The sequence below is a fragment of the Erpetoichthys calabaricus genome, chromosome 10 (assembly GCF_900747795.2).
Source record: "Erpetoichthys calabaricus chromosome 10, fErpCal1.3, whole genome shotgun sequence".
Taxonomy (NCBI): Eukaryota; Metazoa; Chordata; class Cladistia; order Polypteriformes; family Polypteridae; genus Erpetoichthys; species Erpetoichthys calabaricus.
The window spans coordinates 20,047,291-20,059,664 of record NC_041403.2 but is presented as its reverse complement, the minus strand read 5'-3'; the positions used below and the strand labels follow the sequence as shown (position 1 = coordinate 20,059,664).

General features: G+C 41.3%; 1 protein-coding gene across 2 annotated transcripts in view; it reads left to right on the top strand.

The window, feature by feature from the left end:
• LOC114658506 (uncharacterized) overlaps positions 1–12,374 on the top strand; it is a 59,321-nt gene that overhangs the window by 29,742 nt on the left and 17,205 nt on the right. For both annotated transcript variants that reach the window (XM_051932714.1, XM_028810574.2), the window contains exon 6: positions 10,827–10,938. In XM_051932714.1, coding sequence (XP_051788674.1) covers positions 10,827–10,938 — 112 coding nt within the window. The remainder of the gene's footprint in view (positions 1–10,826; positions 10,939–12,374) is intronic.

Here is a 12,374-nt window from a genome sequence, read left to right as displayed (position 1 = left end):
GGCATGAAAAGTGCAAAGAACATGTGAGTTCATGTGCAAGGTTAAGTTGTCTGGGCAGGGTCAGGGTTGAACATGCAATCAATGAAGGTCTTCGCATTCAGGTGGCAAAACATAATGAAACAGTAAAAAAAAAAACAGGGCCTTCCTAAACCGTCTAATTGATGTGACTTCCTTGCTTGGCCGTCAGGAGCTGGCATTCAGGGGGCATGATGAGAGTAGTGAATCAGCAAATATGGGGAATTACAGGGAATTTACAGAAACATTAGCTAAATGGGACTCTGTCTTGGCCACACAATTTAAGTCATCAGCTGTGTTTTCTGGTATGTCCCACTCAATCCAAAATGACTTGATCTCTGCTCTCGCAGCCACTGTTTCTGATCATATAAAAGGTGAAATTCAGACTGCTCCTTTTTTTGCATGGCAGGTGGATGAAGCAACTGACATATCTTGCCATGCTCAACTGTCTGTCATTGTTAGATATGTGGATAGTGCAGGTAAAATTCAAGAGTGCTTCATTGGATTTTTGGATGTGTCAGGGTGTTGAGATGCTCAGTCTGTGTTTGAAGTTTTAAACGAGAACATGCAGGGCTACAGTTTTAGAGAAAAACTTGTGCAGAATTTACGTACAAATAACATAATGAGTTTTATGATGAAGACGTAATATGAGCTTCCCCTGTTTCAAAAGCTAGCAGCTGCCACTGTTGCAAACGTACTGTGGTGTGTCAGCTTCTATCTGTTTGCTGTTACTGCATAATTTCCAAATTACCTTCACTTTTTGACTTGCCCTCATATGTTCAATTATTTTGCGTGCGTGGTAACCCCTTCCTCACCAGCTGTTATTAGACAATCGGTTCACATTCCTGCACAATGTTGCACTAACAACAGATGGCAATATTTTTGGAATAATGCAATGCTCCCCCCCAGCCACATATCCATCAATATTTGTGCTTATGAGCCTGACAACACCTGCTCTTCAGTATTGTGATCACCAGGATTAAAACCACTAAAGTCATGGAAGACATTCTGGGAACACTTCAAAACATGACAACTCCCCACAGCCTACAAAATGGAGATGATATCAATCATATTTTCCCTGTAAAATCCTGCTTGAAGAACACCTGAAAACCACACTAAAAATCCTAACAAAAACTTGCAAAACAACACTAAAAAGCTTGAAAAACACCAAACAAATAACAGAAATTTACAACGTTCAAGTGTGAATGGGCTCTTATTGTGATTCAGGGCGGAATCCATGGCTGTAAAGGGCTGAGGCTCCACAAACACAGGCTTTACTGGCCAGTAGGCCTTCAGCCTTTTGAGGCTTGATCCCCATTATAGAGGCTACTTTCTTGGCCTAGCAGGCTCTTAATTGCTTCAAAAAATTAACAAATGTCTCAACAAGAGGGAAGAACTGTCCAAAAATGTCCGGCTTGTAATAGGCAGACAAACTGAAAAAGAATTTCATAGTAAAAGAAGAAGAATTCAAAAGCAAGGTCAAAAGAGCAAAAATGAGGCAAAAGGCATTGCTCAAAGGCAAAACCTGAAGCAAATTAGTCCAAATATGCAAAATCCAGAATGCGTAATCCTTAAAAAGAGTCAGAAGTTAGCAAAACCAGATAATAGAAAGAAAAAGATGATACTCACACTAGCAACTCCAAATAACAAAAGCAAAATGATCCACTGCTGAGGATGCCATAGCCTTCTCGTAATAAAGGCCAAGGGAGGAGCCAGCAATGGTGATGTCACAGTGGCTTAGCCTCTTGAGGCTCCACCCAAAAAAAAAACAACATATGAAATAGCAGGACATTTAAAGAGAGAGTACACATTTAACAAGTTAACAAATGATCATTCAATATTAACAAAACCACAATAAAACTCATTCATATGCACTGATATATAACAGGTTGTCAAGTTCAAGGGAGTTGAAACCAGAAATGTTTAAATTATAGTAGAAGGTCGCTCAAAAACACTTTTTTTTCCAAAAAGTCTCTCTTTATTTTTCAGCAAAGTGCAAACACTCCTTTTAGGTCAGGCACACACTGTGTGTTTTTTATAAATTGCAGTAAAAACAATGTTGTGGAAAAAACATTCCTCCATCTTCAAAGAAGGCAGTCACGGTGCCCAGATGAGGATGCAGAACATTACTTTATTGGCACAGAGTTATGCACAAATGTCTCAGTCCATGGGATGAGCAATCAATTAAACAATTCATCTGCTTTTATACTTTTTTTTCTAATTACATCACCTCACCTAATACATTACGTCATCTGACTCTTAATATGCAGAACTTTATCCCCTCCTCTAATCAATTAACTCTACCAGTAATTTCTGACTGTGTTGATTCTCCTATTACTCTGGACACCGCTTTGTTAAGAGGGGTGTTTTGTGGATTGTCCTACTGATCTTAGCACAGTTTCATAGGAGAGGTGTATGGGCTTTCCCATCAGTTTATCCCCACTTTCTGGAGGGGTGGTTGTTACTCATTTACCTCATTCCTTCCTTGGAAAAGTACTTTAGTAGCTTCACTAAGACGAGGCAGAGACGACATGTGTTTAAGCTTTGAGTTACATTCAAATCTTTTCCTTATGTTTAATAATTCATTATGTTATGGCTTTATTTATATATATATATATATATATATATATATATATATATATATATATATATATATATATATATAATATCTTAATACATAATTCGCCAGTCTCCTCACTCACTCACTCACTCACGTCCGTCCGAAGCCGAATGTGCAGTCGCCTTCTGCACAGCTGCCCAAAAAACCTTACGAGACCGACATTGCGGCAGGCGGCAGATTTACGGCCGCGAAAATTCAAAGAGAAAGGCGATTATGGCCACAAAAATTCAAAGAGAAAGGCGACTTCGATTAAAGCTCTAGAGGCCTGAAAGGCGATTTCGACTACAGCTCGAGGCCTAATTATGCATTCATTCAATACACCTATATCAGGTTTGTGGTGCTTATAATTATTACTATTCCACTCGTGCCCGTTTCATCTTATGTTGTCGAAACGGGCTCTTTGTCTAGTATATATATATACTAGCCATCCCCCGTGGCTTCGCCCACATATTAGTGAAACAGAACAGTGAGGAGGGCCTGGCCCAGCTCTCTACTCCTGACGTCACTCTTCCCCCTCCCCTTGGCCTTCAGCCTCTGTCTCGGATTATATCGCTCCTGCAAGCAAACTATGATTCTTAGCACAATGAGAAAAGTCGCAAAATCAACGGAATGTTCAAGAAAATTATAGAAAAAAAAAGATCTAAATCCGTTAAGTAGTTCTCTCGTTCGCTAACTAAGTGGAGTTAAGGTTATGCTCTGAGGCAGACACGTGAGTGAGGAGGGCCCTGCCCCTCTCCCTGCAGCCCAATGAGTCTCTCTCGGATTCGCGCTAATAAATCGGTACTGCAAGCGAACTATGATACTTTCAGCGATGAGAAAGTCACAAAATCAACGGAATGTTCAAGCAAATTATAGAAAAAAACCTGATCTAAATCCATTAAGTAGTTCTCTCATTTAAAGCAGACAGACATACAAACGGGTCTAAAACACTACAAAAATTTTGCACTTGGACCACGAAATTTTTAAAACCGTTTCTTAGCGAGAACTTATGGGCCAAGGGTAACCTACACTCCAAATTTCAAGTCCCAAGTCCTCATGGTTCGGGAGATTTCATGATGAGTGAATCAGTGGTATTTGGCTTTATATATATTGTGGTAAGCAGCCCGGACACAGACAGGCGGACATCGTAGGTCACCGTTTCTCAACCTTTAAGTATTTGCGACCCAAGTTTTCATAACAGTTTTAATCGCGCCCCCCCCCCCCCCCCCCAACATTTTTTTGAAAGGAGCCCACTAATACCAATTTGTTCTTCTTTAATTAATGAAATATAATGGATGCATATTTTATTATACCTACTTAACTTTTATCAACATTTATCTAACTCTATATTTATTTTTCTAGTATCAGAATGTAGTTTAAGTTAATTTGTTTTGGTTTCAATCTTTGTGCTTCCCTTTTTGTTACTTCGTGCCCCCCTCGGGGGGCCCACCCCACAGATTGAGAACCACTGCCATAGATACAAAACCCAACACATGTTTATTATACATTCTTGCAGTGAAACACAGCACACAACACACTTTCACCCCCAAAGTCCAGGCCTCTCACAATGGCTTTTCTCTCTAGGTCTGCCTCCACTCCTCTCCTCCCGAGCTCTTGTGTTCTTCCTCCCGACTCCAGCCTTCAAATGGAGGGAGGGGGCCCCTTTTATACCTACCTGGATGTGCCGGCACTCCCGGGTGTGGCAGAAGTGCTGAGGGCCAGGGCTCCTCAGGCATCGGGGTGCCCCCTGGCGGTGACCACAGGCCCCTATAAGGTTGACCTTCCAAGCTCCTTTCTCGTGGTCCCCATAGCCACCAGGGCGGTCACCCCCTTGTGGTCTGGAGGAGGCGTAATCCCTCCTCCGGTCCTTCTGGGCGTCCTGGCTGGGTACCACTCCCAGCCGCTTGCCACTATATATATATATATATATATATATATAATAAATTGTAAAAGATTTTTATATGTTAACTAAAAATTCCATTGTAACTACTCACACTGCACAACAGCGTCACTAGTCTTATATGTACACGAAGTGGAGGCTCAGACTGGATGTTTACATGGCCCCGACTGATTTTTTTACACATAATCAGTTTGCATTAAACCTTTACTCATTCAAAAAAACAACAACAACATGGCCACAGGCTTCTCATAATGTCAACAAAGAAAAGATTTGCACCATTGGCTTTTGCTGTACTGTGCTCTGAATCTACAAAGAAAGGAAGAAGGTGTAACTGGACATTAGTGTGGCTAAGGTGTGGACAATACGGTCTGAATGTTTTACAGAGAGAATTGGAGCTGCGTAATCTCTGTAATTTACCATTGTGTGTCTTTTATTTTGGATTCTTCCTTTGGTACTTTTGTCGTTGGCCATTTAGTTACATGTGTTTTGCTTATGTGAGAGGCTTTGGTAATCAAAAAGGTGAAAATGAGCATGACGACAGGAAATTTGATGGCGACATCAGAAAATCAGCTAACGAGACCACTCACACAACAAGACAGCCGAATGAAATTTCCAACATGACATTGTACAACAGACCAATTGTAAGACACAATCGGACCTTGCAAACCATCTCACACTAAATGTGAAATGATGGACGATGAAAATGAAATTTGGGCCGACTCATATATTAGATTAAAATTGTACCAAAATTGTACAGTGTATGCTTGGCTTTAACTGTGTGGCTGTTTTGTATAAAATGGCCTTTATGGTGTAAAAGGTTACATAGCACAGGCATCATGTGTGTCACAACCACAGTGACTCAAAAAAGTCTTCATCACTTTCAGAAGTTTTCACATTTCATTGTTATACAGGTGCTGGTCATAAAATTAGAATATCATGACAAAGTTGATTTATTTCAGTAATTCCATTCAAAAAGTGAAACTTGTATATTAGATTCATTCATTACACACAGACTGATGTATTTCAAATGTTTATTTCTTTTAATGTTGATGATTATAACTGACAACTAATGAAAGTCCCAAATTCACTATCTCGGAAAATTAGAATATCAATTAAGACCAATGCAAAAAAAGGATTTTTAGAAATGTTGGCCAACTGAAAGGTATGAACATGAAAGTATGAGCATGTACAGCACTCAATATTTAGTTGGGGCTCCTTTGGCCTGGATTACTGCAGCAATGCGGCTTGGCATGGAGTCGATCAGTCTGTGGCACTGCTCAGGTGTTAGGAGAGCCCATGTTGCTCTGATAGTGGCCTTCAGCTCTTCTGAATTGTTGGGTCTGGTGTATTGCATCCTCCTCTTCACAATACCCCATAGATTTTCTATGGGGTTAAGGTCAGGCGAGTTTGCTGGCCAATCAAGAACAGGGATACCATGGTCCTTAAACCAGGTACTGGTAGCTTTGGCACTGTGTGCAGGTGCCAGGTCCTGTTGGAAAATGAAATCTGCATCTCCATAAAGTTCGTCAGCAGCAGGAAGCATGAAGTGCTCTAAAACTTCCTGGTAGACGGCTGCGTTGACCTTGGACCTCAGAAAACACAATGGACCAACACCAGCAGATGACATGGCACCCCAAACCATCACTGACTGTGGAAACTTTACACTGGATCTCACGCAACATGGATTCTGTGCCTCTCCTCTCTTCCTCCAGACTCTGGGACCTTGATTTCCAAAGGAAATACAAAATTTACTTTCATCAGAGAACATAACTTTGGACCACTCAGCAGCAGTCCAAAGGTGAGACGCTTCTGACGCTGTCTCTTGTTCAAGAGTGGCTTGACACAAGGAATGCGACAGCTGAAACCCATGTCTTGCATACGTCTGTGCGTGGTGGTTCTTGAAGCACTGACTCCAGCTGCAGTCCACTCTTTGTGAATCTCCCCCACATTTTTGAATGGGTTTTGTTTCACAATCCTCTCCAGGGTGCGGTTATCCCTATTGCTTGTACACTTTTTTCTACCACATCTTGTCCTTCCCTTCGCCTCTCTATTAATGTGCTTGGACACAGAGCTCTGTGAACAGCCAGCCTCTTTAGCAATGACCTTTTGTGTCTTGCCCTCCTTATGCAAGGTGTCAATGGTCGTCTTTTGGACAATTGTCAAGTCAGCAGTCTTCCCCATGATTGTGTAGCCTACAGAACTCGACTGAGAGACCATTTAAAGGCTTTTGCAGGTGTTTTGAGTTAATTAGCTGATTAGAGTGTGGCACCAGGTGTCTTCAATATTGAACCTTTTCACAATATTCTAATTTTCCGAGATACTGAATTTGGGACTTTCATTAGTTGTCAGTTATAATCATCAAAATTAAAAGAAACAAACATTTGAAATACATCAGTCTGTGTGTAATGAATGAATCTAATATACAAGTTTCACTTTTTGAATGGAATTACTGAAATAAATCAACTTTGTCATGATATTCTAATTTTATGATCAGCACCTGTACAATGTTGAATCGCAGTGGATTGAATTTGGCTTTTTTGACACTCATCAACAGAAAAGGACACTTTAATGTGTAAGTGAAAAGAGATGACAATAACAGAGTTGGGGCACCAACCAGGTAACCCTGTATAATTGAAGTGCAAAGAAAATGGAAAAAAACATTAATTGCGGAGACGTCATTTCAGATGTGAGATCAGGATCAGACTGGCAAAGATGGCAGACCTTCCAGTTTTCAGTCCTTCCAGTAGGAATGGGCAGGTCCAGGTGGACGGATACCGAAAGTGATGTCAGAGGTGTTAGAGTTATCAGTCATCCAGTCTGCAGAGGGAAGACGAAAGAAAGACATTAGGACACAGCGCCAACCCCTAGAGTGACGGTAGAGCTGTAGTCACTAGAGCCCTTCAGCTGTCCCCTATGTGAATGCGCGTGACAAATGTCAAAGTGTAATCAGATCTCTGCAATGTGGTCTAAATTCATGACAAATATAAGACACAAAATGATAGACACCATAAGTGCTTACCCCACTTTGATGAAAATTTTTTTCTGTATTGCAATTGCTTCTGAAGAGATGTAGAAAGAAAGTAAAGGGAAGGATGGAGCTGGTTTGAGGAGGAACAGTATGGATCATGGAGTACAGAAAGGATCTGCAGCAGGGGGGTCCACGTAATGCCTGTGGGTTGGAGAAGATAAACTGATTGGCGTGGGGCTCCTTATTACAGGAGGTAGACCTGGAAGCCTTTGATCGTTTATTACACCCAGCTAAGGTGGACCTGCTAATTCATCTGCGGAATGTTAGAAGGGGTGAACAAGTGAGACATAGAAAGGACACTCAGGTTGTAGAGCCTGTAAATGAATTAAAAATATAAAACACAAAATAATTGATCTCATAAGTATTAATGTGACATCCCTAAATCATCACTGGAGTAGCCCAGAATTAGTTCAATGGAGATCACCGGTCTAGGGGTGTCACTTGATTGTGGTCTGAATGCACCTGCATGTGGAAGGGCCAACTTGTGGTTAGTTCATATGGTAAGCTAACATACACAATGAAGACACAAGAGCATTCTGAGCAACTCCATGAAAAGCCTAAGTCCGGGGATGGAGTCAAGAAGACATCCAAGTCACTCAATATCCAGTTAAATCAATCATGAAGAAAAAGAAAAAGTCTGGCACAGCTGGAAATCAGTAGGCCATCCATGAAGATTGAAGAAGATGAATGAGGGAGGCCACCAAGAGGCATGTGAGACCTCAAAAGGAGTTAGAAGCTGCAGTAGATATCACTGAAGAGACTGGGCAGGCAACGACTGTCGCTCAGGTGCTCCAACAGTCACAGCTTTATGGGAGAGTTGGGGAGCGAAAAAACATGCATGTCATCTTAGGAGAAATGGAAGTCATCTGATATGGTCAAAATTGAGCTTTTTAGTCATCACACTTCAAGTCAAGTCAAGTTGGGGAGCATGCACTGGTACAGTGCGTTGCCGAACCCACTACACGACAAAACAATTTGGGATCCTGGTTTGCAAACCCCCAGGCAGACACGCGGTCCAGTCCCACCCTCCCGAAATGACCCTCTATCTGCTGCAGCTAGGTGTTATGTGGACGTCCCTTTGGTCTGGTCCAGCCACTCGGGTCCCCAAACAATGAGGACCTTACGAGCCGGATCACTCACGGGGAAATGTGCCACATATCTGCAATGCCGTAACTGACGCTTCCTCACAGTGCAGGTAATGTGCCTCATTCGGGACTCCATGAGCAACCGCTCATTCGACACAAAATCAAACCAACTGTACCCAAGGATTTTCCAGAGAGACACAAGGAGTCCAGTCTTCATCTCAGGTCACTGGATAGCGTCCATGCCTCGCAACCATAGAGCAAGACAGGTACCACCAGGACTCTAAAGACTTGGACCTTTGTCCTTTTGCATAGATATTGCAAGCGCCACACACCCCAATCCAGCGACCTCATGACTCCCCCATGCTCTCCCAATCCGTCTACTGACTCCATAGGAAGAGTCACTTCACATTATAAAAACACACCATCCCACAATAAAGAATATAGGTGGCATCATCAAGTTGTGCAGCTGCTTCTCTGCAGCAGGCGATGGGAGGCTTGCGAGGGCAAAATCAATGCAGCAAAAGTTTGAGAAACTGCCCCCTTGGGAGAAGATTTGTTTTCCAGCAAGACAACAACCCCAAAGCTACACAGGAATGGCTTCAAAACAACAACATGAGTGTCCTAGAGTGACTGAGTCAGAGTCCAGATCTCAATCCAATGGAGCAAAATTTGTAGCTGAACAGGACAAAGTTCTGTCCACTCCCGATCATCATGACACCTGACAGAGCTTGAGCACTTTAATTAATAAATAAATATGTGAATAAAAATATGAAAGTATGCCAGTAAATCACTTGACTTGACTGGGTAAAAATGCCAGAGTGCAGATGTGCAAAGCTGATAGAGAAAGAGAGACCTGTACACAGACTCAAGGCTGCCATCCATTAAACACTGACTTGAATGAGGTGAGTACTTATGAGATCATTTCCTTTGTGATTTATATTTATTAATTCAGACCACTTTGCAAAGATCTGTCATCTGACATTAAAGAGTCTTTCTGCTGATCAATGTCTAAAAAGCCAAATTCAAGTCAAAGTTGTATAACAAATAAAACCCATCCAAGGGGTGAACACTTTTCATAGTCTCTATATGTAGCATCCTAGTGACCACTAAATGGTGGCATCCATGGAGAATGTTTTGCACCCATAGAGCGACTAAGCCCTGGACAATCACCACCTTAGACCATGGGACCCCATGTTGGTGGTCCATCTCACTGCCCGAGTCCTGTCTTTGTTTTCCTTCCTTGCAGTGGTCGCCTCTACTAGTCCTTCCTTTACAATGGCTGTAAGCTGTTATTGCTATAATGAAGCTAGATGACACATTCTTATATCTCAGTCAGGGTTCGTCCCCTGGTTGGGGTTCAAAGTCTTATTTTATGTATTTTTTGTTCAATCATTTAGGTATGTTAATGTTACTTTTGTTAATTGTCTGCTTTATTCTCTATGCCTGTGCTATGCTCCATGTGTTTTGTGGATGGGCCCTCTAAGAGGCAGGGCCACCTTCTGATCACTGCCAGGAACTGCCTTTCGCCCACTAAATCTGGTGGGTCTTCCACAGTTCCTGATGGTTTATCTTGTATGCACTAGGAAGTTGGTGAGTGTTACTGGTGTTTTTTTGCTATGCTTTTGCTATTCTGATTCATTTGCTTTTGGACCATTTTTGATTTTTCTTTTTTGACTTGGATTGTGTGTTGGGACTTGTTCACCTTGGACTGCCCTTGCTGGCAACTCATTTGACCTTGTGTGCTCTACGGAGCTTCATGTACTTACAGAACATCTTTGTAAGAATAAATCTTTTATTTGGTAAAGATTGTACGTGATCCTTTTTGTATCTAGCCTGGGGTTTTCAATGTGATTTCCCCCTCTAGTGGGCATTTTTGAAAATGTTCGTGAAACTCTCACACTCATCTAGTCATATGAAACTAGCACTAAGCATGGTGGTTGCAGAAGGCTAAAAAAACAATCCATCAATCAGTGTTAATTTTAAAACCACATGTCAGGGTGAGTGTTATATAACAAAACACAAATCAAAGCAAGTAAGAATACAATACAAAGGAAACAAGAGAAGAAGATGCAATACCTAATCAGTCAAGTGCAAAAATGTAAAAAGCCATGACTGTTTCCATCAAGTTTCATTTCTGATTGTTGGAACAGATTGTTTTTATAGACATGTTCGTCTGATTTAATGTCTTTCTACCCTAAGGTGGAGAAACTCCCCCTGCTACATTTGTTAAAGAAAGAGGAGAGCTACGCTCATACAGGGGGCACCCTTAGCTCTTCAGATTTTTCCGGCTGTTGCACTTTCTCCACCAATGGTAAGTGAAGCATTCAGAGCGCTCAAGCTGTTCTTTCAACAGGTACGCTATTGCTTGTGTTTGTTTCCATTTTTTTGAATGGATTAAGACAATAAGAAGAAGTCATTCAGGTTCTTTGGGTTATGATGCACAACTCCCACCATTGTGTCGTTGTGCTGTCCAAAACCCACATCAATTCATTCCTTATTGAATGCCGTTAAGCTACTATATACACACTACTACATTTTCATTTAAACACCCACACTATCATTTTCACATTCTTTATGAAAATATCTCCACCTGCACTAAAAAAGATTGAAAGAGCATGTGACAAAGCTGGGCATGTGCACATCGGTGGACACGGGAAGAGAAAACGTCATCCTGGAAGGTATGGTAATGTCGCCGGCCGTGGGATTTATTACAAATCTGTAGTGACCAGTAAATGATTTGCCTTTTGCGCATGTATCCAGCATTCAAAGAGTACAAAACATAATTTAGATGTCTACAGGTAAGCAACACAACAAGTGCCACGGAAAGCAATTCCTCTGCGTTTGCTTTGTTGGAATATGGTTTTCTTCTACAAGGGTGACCAATCATGAAATGAGATGTTGTAATGAGAGGAATCCAATAAGGGAAGGACCACCTACAAGCCAGAGTGTGATTAGAGTCTACGTTTTCACACATGCGTTTTCACAAATTCACAGGTGCTGTGAATTTCCCCTTGGGATTAATAAAGTATCTATCTATCTATCTATCTATCTATCTATCTATCTATCTATCTATTGTGGACACTTTTTGTGACTGAAGACAGAGAAGAAAATTAAAATTAGTCAAAACCTTTTATTAATACATACCAGGCAAGGGTAAAATGTCAGAGAAACACAGTCCCAGGACACCGCGCTTCATCTGCCTCGAGCGCAGATGTCCTTGTTCTTTTATACCTTTCTAATCTCCTGATCGTTGACCACGTAAGCAAAAAATAGCATCCTGACTCATTGTACTTTTCCAATTTTTGTAAAGTCATTACCCTAAAGGTATATTTTCTTGTCACACACATCATCAAAAGAAACTTCCAGAAAGTATACATGCTTTTTGTCACGCACGCCAAACACAAACAAGTTTCATCACTCTGTCCTATTTTCTATACACACATACATTTTGTTCAATTACATCTTTTTATGTTTTCACACTCCTCCCTTTTTGAACAAAAATGATGTGGGCCTATAAATTCTATTTTGAAATGGTTGATGAAAGGGAAGGGGAATAGGAAGTGGAAGAAGCTATACGAGACATGCGCTCCTCATGTAGCATATATGCCCTTTCCATAGAGGCGGTAAAGTACTTAGATATTATATAGCGAAACAAAGGGATAATACAACAACCAACCAGGAGGAGAAGACAAAATGTCACAACCAAAGAAATGAAAACAGATCTTATCCATTGTCCCCAGGATCCGA